This window comes from Nerophis ophidion, linkage group LG23 (genome assembly GCF_033978795.1).
Source record: "Nerophis ophidion isolate RoL-2023_Sa linkage group LG23, RoL_Noph_v1.0, whole genome shotgun sequence".
Taxonomy (NCBI): Eukaryota; Metazoa; Chordata; class Actinopteri; order Syngnathiformes; family Syngnathidae; genus Nerophis; species Nerophis ophidion.
The window spans coordinates 38136003-38161206 of NC_084633.1; the positions used below are offsets into that span (position 1 = coordinate 38136003).

Consider the following 25204-nt stretch of genomic DNA (forward strand, 5'->3'; position numbering starts at 1 on the left):
GATTTCGGGGTGATTCCACTGTAAATGTCGCTTCAAGTTTGTTGTGTTTTTCCCCGTAATCCTCGTGCTGCATTTCTTACACTGCGTCTTGTTATCTTTGACGTCAAATATAAAATGTCCCCATATGTCCTCTCTCCTCTTCCTCCCCGGCGTTGACATGTTGTCTTCTGCAGCGCATTTCGGTCTCAAACGCAAACTAGGTTCACGTAACTTCCTTACCACGTCGCTCTGATTGGTTCTCTTCCCAACTCCTCCCGCTTCTTCCTAACGAAATGAATTCCGATTGGATCTCGTCTCTGGCAGACATTTTCGTCTCGTTTTTATTCGTTGACGAATATGTCAATACACCTCGTCATCGTCTCAGTCCACGTAAATTATTTTTTAGTTAATTATTGTCTCGTTTTAGTCAGAAAAAAAGGTCGTTGACGACAACTATGACGAAAATTTTTCATCGACAATATTAACACTGATATGCTACTGCCGTAGCTATTAAAATGGATCATTTCATGGTTGGCGGTAACTTATAAAAACTGAGAAGGGCTGAACAAAAATGGCACCGAAAATGAAATGTACTGCAGATTACAAGCTGGACGTAGTGAAATATGCAGTAGAAAAGGACAAGAGGAAGCGGCGCATACCTTTGAAGTTGGCAGAGTTGTTTAGAAGCGACATCGAGGAAGAAGATTTCATGGGATTTATGGATTAGGAGTGACAGATTTTTTGGTAAAGGTATAGCATGTTCTATATGTTATAGTTATTTGAATGAATCTTAGCATAATATGTTAGGTTAACATAGCAGTTGGTTATTTATGCCTCATATAACCTACACTTATTCAGCCTGTTGTTCAGTAGTCTTTTTTTAATTTTAAATTGCCTTTCAAATGTCTATTCTTGGTGTTGGATTTTATCAAATAAATTTCCCCCAAAAATGCATTTTATACTCCAGTGCGACTTATGTGTTTTTTTCCTTCTTTATTATGCATTTTCGGCAGGTGCGATTTATACTCCGGAGTGATTTATAATCCGAAAAATGCGGTACTAGTTACTATGGTCATGTAATTAGTTACTCTGGTAATATAATTAGTTACTATGGTCATTTAAGTCACAGCAGCTCAGACGAGGCACCAAGCAGTGTGGAGATTTTCACAACAAAGTTTTAAAGCTTAGTGATATCCCAGATATATCCTATTGAAGGTGGGTTTTTTTGTAATATTTATGTTTGTTTCGCTGTGTTTGTTGCATTTCTGTTGTGTTTTGCTTGATTGTAAAATATGTGGATGGAGACGGGGTGTGACGTTCATATGTGGTCAATATTCAGTGTTTTATTGTTCATAGTTAATATTGTAAAACCCACATTCTTTATTTTTATGGGCCGCATTTTTCGGCGTATAAATCGCTCCGGAATATAAGTCGCACCTGCCGAAAATGCACAATAAAGAAGGAAAAAACATATAAGTCGCATTTTTGGGGGGGGAAATTCATTTGATGAAATCCAACACCAAGAATTGACATTTGAAAGGCAATTTAAAATAAATATAGAATAGTGAACAACAGGCTGAATAAGTTTAGGTTATATGACTTTGAATGACTCTTAGCATAATATGTTAGGTTAACATAGCAGTTGGTTATTTATGCCTCATATAACCTTCACTTATTCAGCCTGTTGTTCACTATTCTTTATTTATTTGAAATTGCCTTTCAAATGTCTATTCTTGCTGTTGGATTTTATCAAATACATTTCCCCCCAAAATGCAATTTATACTCCAGTGCGACTTATGTGTTTTTTTCCTTCTTTATTATGCATTTTCGGCAGGTGCGATTTATACTCCGGAGTGATTTATAATCCGAAAAATGCGGTACTAGTTACTATGGTCATGTAATTAGTTACTCTGGTAATATAATTAGTTACTATGGTCATTTAAGTCACAGCAGCTCAGACGAGGCACCAAGTAGTGTGGAGATTTTCACAACAAAGTTTTAAAGCTTAGTGATATCCCAGATATATCCTATTGTAGGTGGGTTTTTTTGTAATATTTATGTTTGTTTTGCTGTGTTTGTTGCATTTCTGTTGTGTTTCGCTTGATTGTAAAATATGTGGATGGAGAGGGGGTGTGACGTTCATATGTGGTCAATATTCAGTGTTTTATTGTTCATAGTTAATATTGTAAAACCCACATTCTTTATTTTCATGTACCACATTTTTTGGAGTATAAGTCGCTCCGGAATATAAGTCGCACCTGCCGAAAATGCACAATAAAGAAGGAAAAAACATATATACGTCGCACTGGAGTATAAGTCGCATTTTTGGTGGGAAATTTATTTGATGAAATCCAACACCAAGAATAGACATTTGAAAGGCAATTTAAAATAAATAAAGTATAGTGAACAACAGGCTGAATAAGTGTAGGTTATATGAGGCATAAATAACCAACTGACTAACATATTATGGTAAGAGTCATTCAAATAACTATAACATATAGAGCAGGGGTAGGGAACCTGTGGCTCTCTTGATGACTGCATCTGGCTCTCGGATAAATCTTAGCTGACATTGCTTAACACGATAATTCCGCTGGTAATTCATCCATCCATCCATTTTCTACCGCTTGTCCCGTTCGGGTCGTGGGGGGTGCTGGAGCCTATCTCAGCTGCATTCACAGTGTTAAAAATAACGTTCAAAATATAAAACATTCTCATACATTTTAATCCATCCATCCGTTTTCTAGAAGTCTCATTCATGGTAAGAAGTATTTTATTTATTATCGGTTAGCTTCAGAATAACAATGTTATCAAAAAGAACAAGAAACTTATTATACTCAAAAAATGTTGGTCTTACTAAAAATTGCACGCATTTAGTTGTATTCAGTGTTAAAAAATATTACATGGCTCTCACGGAAATACATTTTAAAATATTTGGCTTTCAGGGCTCTCTCAGCCAAAAAGTTTCCCGACCCCTGATATAGAACATTTTATACCTTTACCAAACAATCTGTCACTCCTAATTGCTAAATCCCATGAAATCTTATACGTCTAGTCTCTTACGTGAATGAGATAAATAATATTATTTGATATTTTACGGTGGCTTCACGGTGGCAGAGGGGTTAGTGCATCTGCCTCACAATACGAAGGTCCTGCAGTCCTGGGTTCAAATCCAGGCTCGGGATCTTTCTGTGTGGAGTTTGCATGTTCTCCCCGTGAATGCGTGGGTTCCCTCCGGGTACTCCGGCTTCCTCCCACTTCCAAAGACATGCACCTGGGGATAGGCCCCTCCCACCTCCAAAGACATGCACCTGGGGATAGGTTGATTGGCAACACTAAATTGGCCCTAGTGTGTGAATGTTGTCTGTCTATCTGTGTTGGCCCTGCGATGAGGTGGCGACTTGTCCGGGGTGTACCCCGCCTTCCGCCCGATTGTAGCTGAGATAGGCGCCAGCGCCCCCCGCGACCCCAAAAGGGAATAAGCGGTAGAAAATGGATGGATGGATGGATATTTTACGGTAATGTGTTAATAATTTCGCACATAAGTCGCTCCTGAGTATAAGTCGCACCCCTGGCCAAACTATGGAAAAAAAAACTGCGACTTATAGTCCGAAAAATACGGTACATTCTCAGTGCCACATTCAGTAAAAGAAGGCAGTCTGTCATAACGTTTTTAGCTTTCAATCAGACATCATTGTGAGGTTTTGTATCAGATACAGTATACCTGCCCCCGGACACATTTTTTTCTCTAAATGTGGCCCGCGAGTCAAAATATTTACCCAGGCCTGGGCTAGATGAATAAATGAAGAGTCAATCAGCATGCTAAATCTAACTATAAGCTAGTATGACAACAGAATGGCTAACATAAGGAAACTACACCTTTTGATTCAGTAAATGGGGACGGCGTGGCGCAGTGGCAGAGTGGCCGTGCGCTACCCGAAGGTCCCTGGTTCAATCCCCACCTAGAACCAACCTCGTTACGTCCGTTGTGTCCTGAGCAAGACACTTCACCCTTGCTCCTGATGGGTGCTGGTTGGCGCCTTGCATGGCAGCTCCCTCCATCAGTGTGTGAATGTGTGTGTGAATGGGTAAATGTGGAAGTAGTGTCAAAGCGCTTTGAGTACCTTGAAGGTAGAAAAGCGCTATACAAGTACAACCCATTTATCATTTATTTATCATTTATACTTGTAAAGCGCTTTTCTATCTTGAAGGTACTCAAAGCGCTTTGACACTATGTCCACATTCACCCATTCACACACACATTCACACACTGATGGCGGCAGCTGCCATGCAAGGGCCTAACCACCACCCATCAGGAGCAAGGGTGACGTGTCTTACTCAAGGACACAACGGACAGACAAGGTTGGTAACAGGTGGGAATTGAACCAGGAACCCTCAGGTTGCGGACACGGCGACTCTTCCAACCGCGCCACGCCGTCCCCAACGGATAGTATTTGCTACTTGAACTTAACACATCACGAAAAAGGTAAATTCGGATCGCTGTCATTGTTAGCATAAATGAATGGGATTTGACTTAGAGAAAATTAGCATCACGGCTAACGGAGAGAAATATTTTTGGTTCATTATGAGACTGTGGCTAGAGATATTGGCCCCCAAAGCATTTAACAAGTACAGGAACAGCTAGTCTGCTAGACTATTCTAGCAGACTTCACTTTACCCCAGTGATATCAACACTTACCAGTCCTTGGGCTCAAATACTAGTGTGGCCTCAAGAGCCCTGCTGTAGTGTGTAGCATGCTGTAATGGAGGAATGCACAGTGAAGGGTTGAAATTCTACTGAATTTGCATGAAATCAGGTTTTTTGTAGCTGATATTATCTAACATGTTGCGTTCAATTTTTATTCCCATTAACTTCCCGCTAATTCCGATGGAAAGTTTCCGACTGAATATTCCCGGAGTTTTGCAACCCTAGACATGAGGTTAGTTTGTTAGTACCCAAGGTCAAGTTGTCTAGCTGGCAGCAAGATGATAGATAGATAGATAGATAGATGGATGAGATCGAATTTAAAAAGTAAATAATGGGGGTATAAATGGAAACAAAATAGAGATATTACAATAAGAATAAAAATAAAAAGCAAGAATGAGAATAAAGATATAACAGTAAAATAAGAATATAACAAGAGAAACTAGGCAGTAGTGAGCATGTTATGAAAAAGTATTGAGATGATATGAGGATATCATGTAAAGATGGAGAGAAAGTCACATGTCAGATATAGAATATAAAGACTGACACGTAACATCACTAACGTGACGTGCGGGGCAGGTGAGGCTTAGATACTTTTGGACTTTTTTTTTTTTTTTTTTTTAAATTCATATGTGCAGTTTTAATCATTTTTGTAGCTTGCACATTAGACTAACAGGAAAAAGAAAAACATATTATCATAATGATATTATGATATGATAAATGGGGCCCAAAAAGTGGTCAGCACAGAATAACAGGGGTTAGTGCATGTGCCTCACAATACAAAGGTCCTGAGTTCAATCCCGGGCTCGGGACCTTTCTGTGTGGAGTTTGCATGTTCTCCCCGTGACTGCGTGGGTTCTATTCCGGCTTCCTCCCACCTCCAGAGACATGCACCTGGGGATATGCCCCTCCCACCTCCAAAGACATGCACCTGGGGATAGGCCCCTCCCACCTCCAAAGTCATGCACCTGGGGATAGGCCTCTCCCACCTCCAGAGACATGCACCTGGGGGTTGGCCCCTCTCACATCCAAAGACATGCACCTGGGGATAGGCCCCTCCCATCTCCAAAGACATGCACCTGGGGATAGGCACCTCCCACCTCTAAATACATGCACCTGGCGATAGGCCCCTCCCACCTCCAGAGACATGCACCTGGGGATAGGCCCCTCCCACCTCCAAATACATGCACCTAGGGATAGGCCCCTCCCACCTCCAAATACATGCACCTGGGGATAGGCCCCTCTCACCTCCAAAGACATGCACCTGGGGGTAGGCCCCTCCCACCTCCAAAGACATGCACCTGGGGATAGGCCCCTCCCGCCTCCAAAGACATGCAACTTGGGATAGGCTCCTCCCACCTCCAAAGACATGCACCTGGGGGTAGGCCCCTCCCACCTCCAAATACATGCACCTGGGGATAGGCCCCTCCCACCTCCAAAGACATGCACCTGGGGATAGGCCCCTCCCACCTCCAAAGACATGCACCTGGGGATAGGTTGATTGGCAACACTAAATGGTCCCTAGTGTGTGAATGTTGTCTATCTGTGTTGGCCCTGTGATGAGGTGGCGACTTGTCTGGGGGTGTACCCCGCCTTCCGCCCCAATGAAGCTGAGATAGGCTCCAGCACCCCCGAAGCCTCAAATGGGGCAAGCGGTAGAAAATGGAAGGATGGATGGGTCCAAAAAGTATTAGATGAAGATGCTATTAAATACTTTTTGGCCCCATTTTATTTTAAACAAATAAATGAAGTGTTGAGTGTATCTTACCTTGCTGTGTTTGTAAGTGAAGCAGCAATAGCTATCCTCCATGATAACCTACTTTATATGATCACTTTCCATCCATCCATCCATTTTCCCACCGCTTGTCCCCCCTGGGGTTGCCGGTTTACAGTTTGTCCCTCCTAATGTGTATAAATGACACAATATGTTACTGCAAACTAATTAGGAGTCTTTGTTTGTTTACTTACTACTAAAAGACAAGTAGTCTAGTATGTGCAACATTTTATTTAAGGACTAAATGACAATAATAAACATATGTGTCATCTACCCTAAGAAAAATTGATGGGGCTGTATAGCTCGGTTGGTAGAGTGGCCGTGCCAGCAACTTGAGGGTTCCTAGTTCGATCCCTGCTTCCACCATCCTATTGACTGCTGTTGTGTCCTTGGGCAAGACACTTTACCCCCCTACTCCCAGTGCCACCCACACTGCTTTAAAAGGAACCTAGAAAATTGGGTTTCACCATGTAAAAGTGCTTTGAGTCACTAGAGAAAAGCGCTATATAAATATAATCGACTTCACTTTAAATGATTGAGATTCAGAAGTACTTTATTTATTGCAACTTCACGTATATGAGACATGACCTTATCTCTCTCTCCCGTCTCTCCAGTCCCAGGGTTCCCCTACCCTTCAGCGGCAGCAGCGGCCACCACGGCGGCTGCCGCGGCGGCCTTCCGTGGTGCTCACCTGCGGGGGCGCGGGCGGCCCGTCTACAGCGCCGTGCGGGCGGCCGTTCCTCAGCCCGCCATCCCCGCCTACCCCGGGTAAGTTCCTCAGCCCGCCATCCCCGCCTACCCCGGGGTAAGAACGTCACATGCAAGAGTGGCGTCGGGAAAGCGATCCTCTTACAATTAGAGCCAGGATTTCCTGAATGTAGTTTGGCCGAGTATTTGTTTGACACAAGTGTGCTCGTGCAGAGTCACACCTCACTCAGGAAGCTCCTCTTTGAATAAACACTGATGAGTAGATTGACATAAACACCAACATGCAGCCACCACACATTTGATACTGATTCACTCTGTCTGCCACTTTACACTCCCTAGTGCAGATGGCCACGCCCCCCGCTCATTTCATTGGTCGCTGCAAAGTCTCTGGCTTTGTCATGACGACGACTGTCAGTGTGTACATTTGTCATGATGACGACTATCAGTGTGTACATTTGTCATGATGATGACTATCAGTGTGTACATTTGTCATGATGACGACTATCAGTGTGTACATTTGTCATGATGACGACTATCAGTGTGTACATTTGTCATGATGACGACTATCAGTGTGTACAATTGTCATGATGACGACTGTCAGTGTGTACATTTGTCATGATGACGACTATCAGTGTGTACATTTGTCATGATGACGACTATCAGTGTGTACATTTGTCATGATGACGACTGTCAGTGTGTACATTTGTCATGATGACGACTATCAGTGTGTACATTTGTCATGATGACGACTATCAGTGTGTACATTTGTCATGATGACGACTATCAGTGTGTACATTTGTCATGATGATGACTATCAGTGTGTACATTTGTCATGATGACGACTATCAGTGTGTACAATTGTCATGATGACGACTGTCAGTGTGTACATTTGTCATGATGACGACTATCAGTGTGTACATTTGTCATGATGACGACTATCAGTGTGTACATTTGTCATGATGACGACTGTCAGTGTGTACATTTGTCATGATGACGACTATCAGTGTGTACATTTGTCATGATGACCACTGTCAGTGTGTACATTTGTCATGATGACGACTATCAGTGTGTACAATTGTCACGATGACGACTATCAGTGTGTACATTTGTCATGATGACGACTATCAGTGTGTACATTTGTCATGATGACGACTATCAGTGTGTACATTTGTCATGACGACGACTATCAGTGTGTACATTTGTCATGATGACCACTGTCAGTGTGTACATTTGTCATGATGACGACTATCAGTGTGTACAATTGTCACGATGACGACTATCAGTGTGTACATTTGTCATGATGACGACTATCAGTGTGTACATTTGTCATGATGACGACTATCAGTGTGTACATTTGTCATGATGACGACTATCAGTGTGTACATTTGTCATGATGACGACTATCAGTGTGTACATTTGTCATGATGACGACTATCAGTGTGTACATTTGTCACGATGACGACTATCAGTGTGTACATTTGTCAAGATGACGACTATCAGTGTGTACATTTGTCATGATGACGACTATCAGTGTGTACATTTGTCATGATGACGACTATCAGTGTGTACATTTGTCATGATGACGACTATCAGTGTGTACATTTGTCATGATGACGACTGTCAGTGTGTACGTTTGTCATGATGACGAATGTCAGTGTGTACATTTGTCATGATGACGACTATCAGTGTGTACATTTGTCATGATGACGACTATCAGTGTGTACATTTGTCATGATGACGACTGTCAGTGTGTACATTTGTCATGATGACGACTATCAGTGTGTACATTTGTCATGATGACGACTATCAGTGTGTACATTTGTCATGATGACGACTGTCAGTGTGTACATTTGTCATGATGACGAATGTCAGTGTGTACATTTGTCATGATGACGACTGTCAGTGTGTACATTTGTCATGATGACGAATGTCAGTGTGTACATTTGTCATGATGACGACTGTCAGTGTGTACATTTGTCATGATGACGACTATCAGTGTGTACGTTTGTCATGATGACGACTGTCAGTGTGTACATTTGTCATGATGACGACTATCAGTGTGTACATTTGTCATGATGACGACTATCAGTGTGTACATTTGTCATGATGACGACTGTCAGTGTGTACATTTGTCATGATGACGACTATCAGTGTGTACATTTGTCATGATGACGACTATCAGTGTGTACGTTTGTCATGATGACGACTGTCAGTGTGTACATTTGTCATGATGACGACTATCAGTGTGTACATTTGTCATGATGACGACTATCAGTGTGTACATTTGTCATGATGACGACTGTCAGTGTGTACATTTGTCATGATGACGACTATCAGTGTGTACATTTGTCATGATGACGACTATCAGTGTGTACATTTGTCATGATGACGACTATCAGTGTGTACATTTGTCATGATGATGACTATCAGTGTGTACATTTGTCATGATGACGACTATCAGTGTGTACAATTGTCATGATGACGACTGTCAGTGTGTACATTTGTCATGATGACGACTATCAGTGTGTACATTTGTCATGATGACGACTATCAGTGTGTACATTTGTCATGATGACGACTGTCAGTGTGTACATTTGTCATGATGACGACTATCAGTGTGTACATTTGTCATGATGACCACTGTCAGTGTGTACATTTGTCATGATGACGACTATCAGTGTGTACAATTGTCACGATGACGACTATCAGTGTGTACATTTGTCATGATGACGACTATCAGTGTGTACATTTGTCATGATGACGACTATCAGTGTGTACATTTGTCATGACGACGACTATCAGTGTGTACATTTGTCATGATGACCACTGTCAGTGTGTACATTTGTCATGATGACGACTATCAGTGTGTACAATTGTCACGATGACGACTATCAGTGTGTACATTTGTCATGATGACGACTATCAGTGTGTACATTTGTCATGATGACGACTATCAGTGTGTACATTTGTCATGATGACGACTATCAGTGTGTACATTTGTCATGATGACGACTATCAGTGTGTACATTTGTCATGATGACGACTATCAGTGTGTACATTTGTCATGATGACGACTATCAGTGTGTACATTTGTCATGATGACGACTATCAGTGTGTACATTTGTCATGATGACGACTATCAGTGTGTACATTTGTCACGATGACGACTATCAGTGTGTACATTTGTCAAGATGACGACTATCAGTGTGTACATTTGTCACGATGACGACTATCAGTGTGTACATTTGTCATGATGACGACTATCAGTGTGTACATTTGTCATGATGACGACTATCAGTGTGTACATTTGTCATGATGACGACTGTCAGTGTGTACGTTTGTCATGATGACGAATGTCAGTGTGTACATTTGTCATGATGACGACTATCAGTGTGTACATTTGTCATGATGACGACTATCAGTGTGTACATTTGTCATGATGACGACTGTCAGTGTGTACATTTGTCATGATGACGACTATCAGTGTGTACATTTGTCATGATGACGACTGTCAGTGTGTACATTTGTCATGATGACGAATGTCAGTGTGTACATTTGTCATGATGACGACTGTCAGTGTGTACATTTGTCATGATGACGAATGTCAGTGTGTACATTTGTCATGATGACGACTGTCAGTGTGTACATTTGTCATGATGACGACTATCAGTGTGTACGTTTGTCATGATGACGACTGTCAGTGTGTACATTTGTCATGATGACGACTATCAGTGTGTACATTTGTCATGATGACGACTATCAGTGTGTACATTTGTCATGATGACGACTGTCAGTGTGTACATTTGTCATGATGACGACTATCAGTGTGTACATTTGTCATGATGACGACTATCAGTGTGTACGTTTGTCATGATGACGACTGTCAGTGTGTACATTTGTCATGATGACGACTATCAGTGTGTACATTTGTCATGATGACGACTATCAGTGTGTACATTTGTCATGATGACGACTGTCAGTGTGTACATTTGTCATGATGACGACTATCAGTGTGTACATTTGTCATGATGACGACTATCAGTGTGTACGTTTGTCATGATGACGACTGTCAGTGTGTACATTTGTCATGATGACGACTATCAGTGTGTACATTTGTCATGATGACGACTATCAGTGTGTACGTTTGTCATGATGACGACTGTCAGTGTGTACATTTGTCATGATGACTACTATCAGTGTGTACATTTGTCATGATGACGACTGTCAGTGTGTACATTTGTCATGATGACGACTGTCAGTGTGTACGTTTGTCATGATGACGACTGTCAGTGTGTACATTTGTCATGATGACGACTATCAGTGTGTACATTTGTCAAGATGACGACTGTCAGTGTGTACATTTGTCATGATGACGACTGTCAGTGTGTACATTTGTCACGATGACGACTGTCAGTGTGTACATTTGTCATGATGACGACTGTCAGTGTGTACGTTTGTCATGATGACGACTGTCAGTGTGTACATTTGTCATGATGACGACTGTCAGTGTGTACATTTGTCATGATGACGAAGAAGAAGCGACCAATCAAATGAGCGGGGGGGCGTGGCCATCCCTGCTCTGCACTAAACTGGCATTCATTATGTGCACTTACAATATATCCATGAAAGCACGACCTCATGCTTCACATAACATTGACTTCATCACCATGGAAACATCCAATTAACCACAGCACCACTTTGTTGTCATCAAGAGAACTTGCGTGTGTAAACATGTCATGCATTTTGTGTTGGAGCGTGTTAGGACAATTTGTCAACACCTGAACAAGCGTCCTGCAATATTGTGCTACCTCTCAACTATGTCCTGGAGTCAGCTCATAAAGTTGACCAGAGTCCAGCGTCAGATGGAAAAGCCTCATTTCTCAGTGAAAGTTGAGTCTGCAGGAGTAAAATGTGCGTACACAACCAAGTTGTGTACTCTTTCCACCAAAAACACGCACTATAAAATACATATTTGACAATTCCTCCAATTGCGGATATATAGTATTTATTAGTTGAAGTCTAAAACAGGGGTGGTTGATGGAGGTCTATTCAAAAAATGAACCTAGAACTCATCAATCTTAACCAAGACGTGACTTTGGTCACTTGATTGACATTCACAACACCCGAGGGTCTTGTGAGGCGACGCTAGCTGCTGCCAGATCATTATTAAGAAAAAACGACCGACAAGAAGGCGAGCAACACGGACTCTTACGCCGTACCTGCCGTCAAAACTCTAAAGACCGACCGCACAGTTCCTGTCTTCACAATAAAAGCGCTGCTCCAACCTGCCTGCGCTGACAAAATAAGAGTCTCAGAAAGTTGGCGAGTTCCTTTCTTCACAATAAAAGCGCTGCTCCATCCGACCTGCGCTGACAAAATAAGAGTCTCAGAAAGCCAGCGCACACAAGCTAGCAAGCTACGGAGTTTGCCGCCAATGTATTTATTGCAAAGTGTATAAAAAATTGTATGGAAGCTGGACAAATAACCAACCACTTTCATGTGGTATTGGAGTTAATATGAGTAAGTTCGAGTTGTTGTTGATTTTAGTTGAGTTAAATTGAATTTAGTTTATACGAGTTAATTTTAATTGAGTTAATTTGAAGTCATTTGAGTTGCGTCAATTTGAGTTATTTCTAAGTGACTTAATACGAGTTAATTAAGAGTTAATTTCTGGTTGAGTTAATACGACTTAGTTCGCGTTGAGTTAATTTGAGGTTAGTAAAATGTTATTTGGTTAATACGAGTTAATTTGAGTTGATTTAACTTGAGATCATTTGAGTTGAGTTAATTTCAGTTAATTTGAATTGAATTGATATGAGTTAATTTTGAATTTTTTCAAGTTGAGTTATCACAAGTTAGTTCGAGTTGCGTTACATTAAATTTAGTTAATACGAATTAATTTGAGTTGAGTTAATTTCAGCTATTCAAATTAAATTAATACGAGTTAATTAAGAGTTATTTCAAGTTGAGTTAATACGAGTTAGTTTCGCTTTGAGTTAACTTGAGTTGAATTAAATTGAATTTAGTTAATACGAGTTAATTTGAGTTTAGTTAACTTGAGGACATTTGAGTTCATCCGAATTGAATGAATACAAGTTAATTAAGAGTTATTTCAAGTTGAGGTAATACAAGTTGAGTTGAGTTAAATTAAATTTAGTTAATATGAGCTAATTTGTGTGAGTTGGTATAAATTAATCTGAGTTGATTTAATCTGAGTTCATTTGAATTGAATTAATACGAGTTAAGAGTTATTTTGAGTTGTGTTAATCCGAGTTAGTTCTAGTTGTGGTAATTTGAGTTGAGTTAAATTGAATTTTGTTAACACAAGTTGTTTTGAGTTGAGTTAACTTGAGGTCATCGGAGTTTAGTTAATTTGAGTTAATTCGAATTTAATAAATAAGAGTAAATTAAGAGTTAGTTCGAGTTGAGTTCATTTTAGGGACAAGCAGTAGAAAATTAATGGATGAATGGAGTTAATTTGTGTTGCGTTAATCTGATTTGATTTAATCTGAGTTAATTCGAATTGAATTAAGAGTTATTTTGAGTTGAGTTAATATGAGTTGGTTTGAGTTGAGTTAAATTCAATTTTGTTAATACGAGTTATTTTGAGTTGAGTTAACTTGAGGTCATTTGAGTAAAATTAATTTGAGGTATTACGAATTAAATGAGTAGAAGTTAATTAAGAGTTATTTCAAGTTGAGTTAGTACGAGTTAGTTCGAGTTGAGTTCATTTTTGTTTAGTTAAATTTAGTTAATGTGTTAATTTGTATTGAGTTAATCTGAGTTGATTTAATCTGAGTTAATTCGAATTAAAATAATACAAGTTAATAAAGAGTTATTTCAAGTTGAGTTGATACGAGTTAGTTCAAGTTGCGGTCATTTGAGTTGAGTTACATTGAATTGAGTTAATACAAGTTATTTTGAGTTCAGTTAACTTGAGGACATTAGAGTTGAGTTCATTTGAGTTATTACGAATTGAATGAATACAAGTTAATTAAGAGTTATTACAAGTTGAGTTAGTACGATAATTTCAGTTAAAATTAATTGAGTTAATATGATTTAACCTGAGTTAATTGGAATTGAAATAATACAAGTTAATTAAGAGTTATTTCGAGTTGAGTTACAAACCCCGTTTCCATATGAGTTGGGAAATTGTGTCAGATGTAAATATAAACAGAATACAATGATTTGTAAATCCTTTACAACCCATATTCAGTTGAATATGCTACAAAGACAACATATTTGATGTTCAAACTCATAAACTTTATTTATTTTTTTGCAAATAATAATTAACTTAGAATTTCATGGCTGCAACACGTGCCAAAGTAGTTGGGAAAGGGCATGTTCACCACTGTGTTACATCACCTTTTCTTTTACCAACACTCAATAAACGTTTGGGAACTGAGGAAACTAATTGTTGAAGCTTTGAAAGTGGAATTCTTTCCCATTCTTGTTTTATGTAGAGCTTCAGTCCTTCAACAGTCCGGGGTCTCTGTTGTTGTATTTTACGCTTCATAATGCGCCACACATTTTCCATGGGAGACATGCCTGGACTGCAGGCGGGCCAGGAAAGTACCCGCACTCTTTTACTTTGAAGCCACACTGTTATAACACGTGGCTTGGCATTGTCTTGCTGAAATAAACAGGGGCGTCAATGATAACGTTGCTTGGAAGACAACATATGTTGCTCCAAAACTTGTATGGACTATTCAGCATTAATGGTGCCTTCACAGATGTGTAAGTTACCCATGCCTTGGGCACGAATACACCCCCATACCATCACACATGCTGGCTTTTACACTTTGTGTCTATAACAATCCGGCTGGTTACTTTCCTCTTTGTTCCGGAGGACACCACGTCCACAGTTTCCAAATATAATTTGAAATGTGGACTCGTCAGACCTCAGAACACTTTTCCACTTTGCATCAGTCAATCATAGATGATCTCGGGCCCAGCGAAGCCGGTGGTGTTTCTGGGTATTGTTGATAAATAGGTTTTGCTTATCATGGTAGAGTTTTAACTTGTACTTGCAGATGTAGCGACCAACTGTAGTTACTGACAGTGGTTTTATGAAGTGTTCTTGAGCCCATGTGGTGATATCCTTTACACACTGATGTTGGTTTTTGATGCAGTACCGCCTGAGGGATCAAAGATCCGTAATATCATCGCTTACGTGCAGTGATTTCTCCAGATTCTCTGAACCTTTTGATGATTTTAAGGAGCGTAGATGGTAAAATCCCTAAATTCCTTGCAACGTTGAGAAATGTTGTTCTAAAACTGTTCGACAATTTGCTTACAAAGTGGTGACCCTCCCCCCATCCTTGTTTGTGAATTACTTGGCATGTCATGGAAGCTGTTTTTATACCCAATCATGGCACCCACCTGTTCCCAATTAGCCTGCACACCTGTGGGATGTTCCAAATAAGCGTTTGATGAGCATTCCTCAACTTTATCAGTATTTATTGCCACCTTTCCCAACTTCTTTGTCACGTGTTGCTGGCATCAAATTCTTAAAGTTAATGATTATTTGCAAACAAAAAAAATGTTTATGAGTTTGAACATCAAATATGTTGTCTTTGTAGCATATTCAACTGAATATGGGTTGAAAAGGATTTGCAAATCATTGTATTCTGTTTATATTTACATCTAACAGTTTCCCAACTCATATGGAAACGGGGTTTGTAATATGAGTTAGTTGGAGTTGAGTTCATTAGATAAAGTATGGCAGCTGGACAAATGAGATGTGAAAAAGCAAGCAGTGTGATGTGGTGTGGGACAGAAAGGAGGACTTAGTGTCTCCTCCATGTCATCACTGCTGACTAGTAAGTCATCACCGTCACACACACTTACATTCTTCTCTTCATGCTTCTCGCAATAAACCTCTCTACCATGAATAAATAAATACATCCTCCTCCACTTGGTCCGTTGGAAAGTAGCTGACAAACAGGCCAGGTGTAAAGGTTGTGGGGCCACATGATGTGGGAATGTACAGTTGTGATCAAAAGTATTCAACGCCCACACAATTTTGGTGTTTTAGCAAGTTGGACATTTATTCTGTGTTTTTGTTTATAGTCAAATCAAATAAAGATGCATTAAATAGACAAATGCAACGTGAATTACAACATTATATTTTGTAACATACCAAACAGTGTCATTTCTCTTAATATCTCATTGACAAAATTATTCAACCCCTTGAACATCATAACTCTTAAGAACAGAATTTGAATAAGGTCTTTTCAATCAGGTGTTGAAAACACCTGTAGATGTGATTAGAACCATAACGAGCAACAATTAAACTGATTGAAAAAGACTGTGACGCTCAGCTTCTTGTAGATGGTCAATGGTGTATTTGCAACATGGTGAAGTCCAGGGAGTGGTCAAAGAAGTCAAGAGAGGAGGTCATTTCTCTTCATAAGAAAGGATATGGATATAAGAAAATAGCAAAGACATTACACATTCCAAGAGACACAGTTGGGAGCATAATTCGCAAGTTTAAAGCTAAATGCACAGTGGAAACACTACCTGGGCGTGGTAGAAAGAGGATGCTGTCCGGTATTTGAAGCGTACAGTGGTGAAAAACCCCCGGGTAACAGCTGAGGAACTACAACAGGACATTGCAGAGGGGGGAACGCAGGTTTCGTCCCAGACAATAAGGCGCCTCCATGCCAGAACTCCCAGGCGCACCCCACTTCTGACTACCAGGCACAAGTAAATTAGACTCCAGTATGCCAAAAATCATCTGGACAAACCCCAAAGGTTTTGGGAAACTGTTCTATGGAGTGATGAGACAAAAGTGGAACTCTTTGGGCCTATGAATCAACGTTATGTCTGGAAGAGAAAAAATGAAGCTTACAAAGAGAAGAACACCTTGCCTACTGTTAAGCATGGTGGGGGGTCAATCATGCTCTGGGGCTGTTTCTCTGCCTCAGGTACCGGGAATCTCCAGCGCGTTCAAGGCATTATGAATTCTATTTCCTAGCAGGATATATTAGCTGCAAATGTCATGAAGTCAGTGAGGAAGCTGAGGCTTGGGAGACGTTGGACCTTCCAACAGGACAAGGATCCCAAGTATACCTCCAAATCAACAGTTGGGTAAGAGATCTTGCCCCAAGTGAAGGAGTTCTAGTACCTGGGAGTCTTGTCCACCAGTGAGGGAAGAGTGGTTGGTGAGATCGACAGGCGGATCGCTGCAGCGTCTTCAAGCATTCCATTGTGGTGAAGAAGGAGCTGAGCCGGAAGGCAAAGCTCTCAATTTACCGCTCGATCTACGTTCCTATCCTCACCTATGGTCGTGAGCTTTGGGTTATGATCGAAACGACAAGATTACGTGTACAAGCGGTTGGAATGAGTTTAGAGATGGGGTGAGGAGGTCAAAGTAAAGCCTCCACATGGAGAGGAGCCAGATGAGGTGGTTCAGGCATCTGGTCAGGAGGCCACCTCGGGAAGTCCGACCGGTAGGAGGCCACGGGGAAGACCCAGGACATGTTGGGAAGACTATGTCTCTGGATCCCAGGGAAGAGCTACACCAAGTGGCTGGGGAGAGGGAAGTCTGGGCTTCCCTGCTTAGGCTGCTGCCCCCGAGACCCCAGCTCAGATAAGTGGAGGAAGATGGTTTTGTTTGATAAAATTCTACCCAAACATTTAATAAAAACAAGAGAAGTATCCAACACTTCTCTTTTATTTACACCTTCCTTCCTTCCATTTTCTACCGCTTGTCCCTTTCGGGCCAAAAACGAAATTACAAGACTGATCATTTTTTCAGGCTGTACCTCGTTTAAAAAAATCAACATTTAAGAAATAAATTATGCTTTTTTTTTAATCTTCTTTATTTGTAGTGTCTTGTTCCCTTTTACTACGAGGCAAGCTATTCTTTGAATTGAACGAAGAATAATAATAATACTACTAATAATAAATAATTAAAATAACACTGCATGTGACATCGAAGAAGCACTGCGGGGAAATATTTCCAGACAGGAAGTGACCCAGTCTTGGCGGGTCCTCTGCAAGACACGCAGCATGCTTTTACATTCAATGTTTAGGTTTTTTTCTACATATGTTAGAGTGCATGTCCGCCCTGAGATCGGTTGGTTGTGAGTTTAAATCCCGGCCGAGTCATACCAAAGACTATAAAAACAGGAGCCATTACCTCCCTGCTTTGCACTCAGCATCAAGGCTTGGAATTGGGGGTTAAAACACCAAAAATCATTCCCGGGCGTGGCCACCGCTGTTGCTCACTGCTCCCCTCACCTCCCAGGGGGGGATCAAGGGTGATGGGTCAAATGCAGATAATAATTTCGCCACACCTTGTGTGTGTGTGTGTGTGACAACCATTGCTACTTTAACTTTATATTCTGAGGTTTTCAATGCACACTTTCGCAAGTTCTGTTTTAAAATCTTATTGAGATGGAAAAACCTCTTTTATAAGGGAGTCCCGGCAGCAGATGAACACATGAAAGTGACAGGATGGACATCAAGTCAAACACTTACACATAACTTAGCTCCTTCGAAATGTTTACATTTAAAAGCATTTAAGGAGAGACGGTCAGTCACTGCTGCCCCCTGGTGGCGTGGAGGATGACTACATCTTGTTCAGGTCTTTGACAAATTGTCCTTTTTAAAGAAAGTTGTTATCCTGCATGCTGCATGGCTGTGAAATAACTCTCTCTCTCTCTCTCTCTCTCTCTCTCTCTCTCTCTCACCCACCATGCTTCTTGGGACTGTGCACCACCTTTTTTGCACCACTCCACAACCTCCCCATCATGCCTCTCTCTGTCTCTCTCTCTCTCAGTGTGGTGTATCAGGATGGGTTTTACGGCGCTGCAGACTTGTATGTAAGTAACCTCACCTCCCACCGGCACATCTCCGCCCCACGACTTCCTCCCGCTCTTCCCCCCCCCCCCCCCCCTGGGTGTGCTTGGGCATGTTTTGATCCTGTCATTGGCAACGCGGAGTGGGCAAGGTGACACTCCCCCACTCCCTTACGCTTTCTGTGGACAGTCTTGGGAAGTGCTTCAATTTGCCCGCAGCTCAGGTCAAAGGAGAGGTCAATGTCATTTTGAGTTTGAGGGTGTGAACGCCGCTGCTCTGTGGGCGGACGAGCAAAGTCTAAGGTCGATGAGCAAAGTCTAAGGTCGATGAGCAAATTCTAAGGTCGATGAGCAAAGTCTAAGGTCGATGAGCAAAGTCTAAGGTCGATGAGCAAAGTCTAAGGTCGATGAGCAAAGTCTAAGGTCGATGAGCAAAGTCTAAGGTCGATGAGCAAAGTCTAAGGTCGATGAGCAAATTCTAAGGTCGATGAGCAAAGTCTAAGGTCGATGAGCAAAGTCTAAGGTCGATGAGCAAATTCTAAGGTCGATGAGCAAAGTCTAAGGTCGATGAGCAAATTCTAAGGTCGATGAGAAAAATCTAAGGTCGATGAGCAAAGTCTAAGGTCGATGAGCAAAGTCTAAGGTCGATGAGCAAAGTCTAAGGTCGATGAGCAAAGTCTAAGGTCGATGAGCAAAGTCTAAGGTCGATGAGCAAAGTCTAAGGTCGATGAGCAAAGTCTAAGGTCGATGAGCAAAGTCTAAGGTCGATGAGCAAATTCTAAGGTCGATGAGCAAAGTCTAAGGTCGATGAGCAAAGTCTAAGGTCGATGAGCAAATTCTAAGGTCGATGAGCAAAGTCTAAGGTCGATGAGCAAAGTCTAAGGTCGATGAGCAAAGTCTAAGGTCGATGAGCAAAGTCTAAGGTCGATGAGCAAAGTCTAAGGTCGATGAGCAAAGTCTAAGGTCGATGAGCAAAGTCTAAGGTCGATGAGCAAAGTCTAAGGTCGATGAGCAAGGTCTAAGGTCGATGAGCAAAGTGTGTATCCGGCTTGACCAGGCTTGTTTGTGTTCTCTCTATAGACTAGTGTTTCAGGACTCAGTCCTTAGTCCCAGGGTGCCTCAGGTAGGCTCTACTACAGTGTGCATTGCTTTCCTTCTGATCTGGCCTGGAACCTGATGTCTTTTAGTCCATGCTTCCAATTATTGTGCTTTTTTCCCCTCCCTTTTTACTAACTCACTGAAAACTTTTGTTTTTTTGTCTACTAAACCACTAAATGGCACCCATTCTCTCACTGATGTCTTTGGGTTGGTTGACCAGCTTGTGCAGAATAGACCTTCACTCTCATTTCTGTGCTGAATAAAAGGTGTTGAAAATGTACCAAAGCGTTTAAAAGCTAAGTTTCAAAGAGCAGACCTGCCAACATTAGACTTAGACAAACTTTATTGATCCACAAAGGACATTGTTCCAGACGGGAGCCCAGTTACTGAGGATGGAAAGGATAATGCACGTATAAAGTAGACAAAAAATGTACCGTAGTAGCAATATCAAATATAACATATGTAATATTTACATATTACATATACAGTAAAATATATATACTGATATATTTTTCTATTAGATCAGATTTTTATATCATATTTACAATATACAACAATAACCATGTACAATATTACAGTATATGTAATAAGAGAGTAGATCCAGCAGAAAATGTACATGATAAATAAAGAGAGGTAGCAAACATGTCAGGTATTAGACAGATGTCATCTCTTGCTGTATGGCCAGTGTTTTATACAGCTGGATGAAGGAGTTCTTCAATCCAACCAAGCTGAAGGAGCCTGTTGGAGTGTGAGCTCTGGCAATGATTAAAATGACCAAAATAATGTGAATATTGTACATATTACATATTGTCTGTTACTACATTATATATGTATACTTGCAGTGTGTATATTGTAGATATTACATATTGTTATGAAGGTGTCTGTTACTACATTATATATATACTTGCAGTGTGTATATTGTACATATTACATATTGTTATGAAGGTGTCTGTTACTACATTATATATATACTTGCAGTGTGTATATTGTACATATTACATATTGTTATGAAGGTGTCTGTTACTACATGATATATATACTTGCAGTGTGTATATTGTACATATTACATATTGTTATGAAGGTGTCTGTTACTACATTATATATGTATACTTGCAGTGTGTATATTGTACATATTACATATTGTTATGAAGGTGTCTGTTGCTACATTATACATATATACTTGCAGTGTGCATATTGTACATATTACATATTGTTATGAAGGTGTCTGTTGCTACATTATACATATATACTTGCAGTGTGCATATTGTACATATTACATATTGTTATGAAGGTGTCTGTTGCTACATTATATATATATACTTGCAGTGTGTATATTGTACATATTACATATTGTTATTGTGTCTGTTACTACATTATATATATACTTGCAGTGTGTATATTGTACATATTACATATTGTTATGAAGGTGTCTGTTACTACATGATATATATACTTGCAGTGTGTATATTATACATATTACATATTGTTATGAAGGTTTCTGTTACTACATTATATATATACTTGCAGTGTGCATATTGTACATATTACATATTGTTATGAAGGTGTCTGTTACTACATTATATATATACTTGCAGTGTGTATATTGTACATATTACATATTGTTATGAAGGTGTCTGTTGCTACATTATACATATATACTTAGTGTGTATATTGTACATATTAAATATTGTTATGAAGGTTTCTGTTACTACATTATATATATACTTGCAGTGTGCATATTGTACATATTACATATTGTTATGAAGGTGTCTGTTGCTACATTATACATATATACTTGCAGTGTGCATATTGTACATATTACATATTGTTATGAAGGTGTCTGTTGCTACATTATACATATATACTTGCAATGTGCATATTGTACATATTACATATTGTTATGAAGGTGTCTGTTGCTACATTATATATATATACTTGCAGTGTGTATATTGTACATATTACATATTGTTATTGTGTCTGTTACTACATTATATATATATACTTGCAGTGTGTATATTGTACATATTACATATTGTTATGAAGGTGTCTGTTACTACATGATATATATACTTGCAGTGTGTATATTGTACATATTACATATTGTTATGAAGGTGTCTGTTACTACATGATATATATACTTGCAGTGTGTATATTATACATATTACATATTGTTATGAAGGTTTCTGTTACTACATTATATATATACTTGCAGTGTGCATATTGTACATATTACATATTGTTATGAAGGTGTCTGTTACTACATTATATATATACTTGCAGTGTGTATATTGTACATATTACATATTGTTATGAAGGTGTCTGTTGCTACATTATACATATATACTTAGTGTGTATATTGTACATATTAAATATTGTTATGAAGGTTTCTGTTACTACATTATATATATACTTGCAGTGTGCATATTGTACATATTACATATTGTTATGAAGGTGTCTGTTGCTACATTATACATATATACTTGCAGTGTGCATATTGTACATATTACATATTGTTATGAAGGTGTCTGTTGCTACATTATACATATATACTTGCAGTGTGTATATTGTACATATTACATATTGTTATGAAGGTTTCTGTTACTACATTATATATATACTTGCAGTGTGCATATTGTACATATTACATATTGTTATGAAGGTGTCTGTTGCTACATTATACATATATACTTGCAGTGTGTATATTGTACATATTACATATTGTTATGAAGGTGTCTGTTACTACATGATATATATACTTGCAGTGTGTATATTGTACATATTACATATTGTGTTATGAAGGTGTCTGTTACTACATGATATATATACTTGCAGTGTGTATATTGTACATATTACATATTGTTATGAAGGTGTCTGTTACTACATGATATATATACTTGCAGTGTGTATATTGTACATATTACATATTGTTATGAAGGTGTCTGTTACTACATGATATATATACTTGCAGTGTGTATATTGTACATATTACATATTGTTATGAAGGTTTCTGTTACTACATTATATATATACTTGCAGTGTGCATATTGTACATATTACATATTGTTATGAAGGTGTCTGTTACTACATGATATATATACTTGCAGTGTGTATATTGTACATATTACAGATTGTTATGAAGGTGTCTGTTACTACATGATACTACACTTGCAGTGTGTATATTGTACATATTACATATTGTTATGAAAGTGTCGCATACACAGCAGTTGAGTCCCACAGCAGGGTGTGAGACGCTGACCAGGGCCTCAAATGAAAGAGGTTTAGAGTGTTATTCAAGCATGTGCCCAGCAGCTGTTGCATGTGGACATTCTGCTAGCAGCCTCCCTCTCCACACTTCTTCCACTTACCCAGAAAGCCTTGCTGCTCCCTAAATAACCCGCCTCACCTGCTGCTACATTACCAAGCTCTTCTGCTCACTGCACACCTTTGTGCTGTGTTTGACCACCTTTCAACTCTCATCTGACGTGTCAGCATAGGCCCGACTGTGTGTGTGTGTGTGTGTGTGTGTGTGTGTGTGTGTGTGTGTGTGCGTGTGTGCGTGCGTGCGTGCGTGCGTGCGTGCGTGCGTGCGTGCGTGCGTGCGTGCGTGCGTGCGTGCGTGCGTGCGTGCGTGCGTGCGTGCGTGCGTGCGTGCGTGCGTGCGTGCGTGCGTGCGTGCGTGCGTGCTCCAAACATTCACACATAGGCTTTTTCTACACCCAACATTCATCTACTTATTCTTCTTCTTCTCCACATTTTGGCGCGCTTTACCTTCCACATTTTCCACCAACTTCAAACTGTTTAGTCTATTGGAGAATTGCGGGCTTTTCCTTGACACATTTCAAAAATTCCCAGATTTGGGTCGGTATAGCTCAGTTGGTAGAGTGGCCGTGCCAGCAACTTGAGGTTTCCAGGTTCGATCCCCACTTCAGCCATCCTAATCACTGCCGTTGTGTCCTTGGGCAAGACACTTTACCCTCCTGCTCCCGGTGCTTTAAATGTACCGTATTTCCTTGAATTACCGCAGGGCATATAGTATGCGCCTGCCTTGAATTACTGCCTGGTCAAACTCGCTTCCCAAAATAATCAGCGCATGCTTAGTATTACCGCCGGGTCAAACTCGTGACGTCACGAGTGACACTTCCCCTCTCATCATTTTCAAAATGGAGGAGGCTGATTACAATACCAGTAATTTGAAATCGCATAAAGGGAAGAAGATTAAGAGCTATTCAGTGGGATTTAAGGTCCAGGCTTACATCACACTCAAATTTTTACTGCATACAAAGTTTGGTACGTGCTGGAGTGAGAAGAGGTTTTAAAATAATAAGCGCATGCTTACTTTTACCGCATGCCTTTGGTAAGCGCAGGAGTGAGAAAAGGTTTTAAATTAATTAGCGCCCCGGCAGGAATTCAAGGAAATACGGTAACTTAGAGATTGGCTTTCACTATGTAAAGTACTTTGAGTCACTAGAGAAAAGCGCTATATAAATATAATTCACTTCACCATTTTTTTTTTTTACCATGAATTGGTTAATGTGGACCCCGACTTAAACAAGTTGAAAAACTTTTTGGAGTGTTACCATTTAGTGGTCAATTGTATGGAATATGTACTGTACTGTGTGATCTACTAATACAAGTCTCAATCAATCAAAACTGGAAATTCATATTTCCCCTTTTCCGAGTTCCAAAAAATTCCAGGATTTTCCAGAATTCCTGGTTTTCCAGAGCCCTATTTCCAGCCTTTTTTTTTTTTCTGCCGACTACTCCTTCCACATTTGTCAACCCACTTCAACCGTGCCACTGTCCAAACATTCCTCTAAACAAAGTTGTTTTTTGAACTGGAAAACTTCCACAATGCCCACATTATTCAACATATTCAAACCATTCCGCCTTTCTGGGAATTCAAACTACCCTTTTTCCAAGTTCAAAAAAATTCCCGAAATTCCCTAATACCATTTACTACTTCAACATCTCCTGCCCCATTTCAACAATTCCAACACCAACCAATTAAGGTCATTTAGAACAATAATGCTCTTAATCATCAGCTTTTCCCAAAATCCCCAAATTTCCAGGAAGTTCCCATTGAAATTAATGGGATATTTTCCCAAGTTACACAATTCCCACATTTTTCAACACATA

General features: G+C 40.0%; 1 protein-coding gene across 16 annotated transcripts in view; it reads left to right on the plus strand.

Annotated features, from left to right (window-relative positions):
* LOC133541212 (RNA binding protein fox-1 homolog 2-like) overlaps positions 1-25204 on the plus strand; it is a 176455-nt gene that overhangs the window by 128965 nt on the left and 22286 nt on the right. For all 16 annotated transcript variants that reach the window (XM_061884408.1, XM_061884419.1, XM_061884420.1 and 13 more), the window contains 2 exons: positions 7070-7223; positions 18952-18994. In XM_061884408.1, the coding sequence (XP_061740392.1) occupies positions 7070-7223; positions 18952-18994 (197 nt within the window). The remainder of the gene's footprint in view (positions 1-7069; positions 7224-18951; positions 18995-25204) is intronic.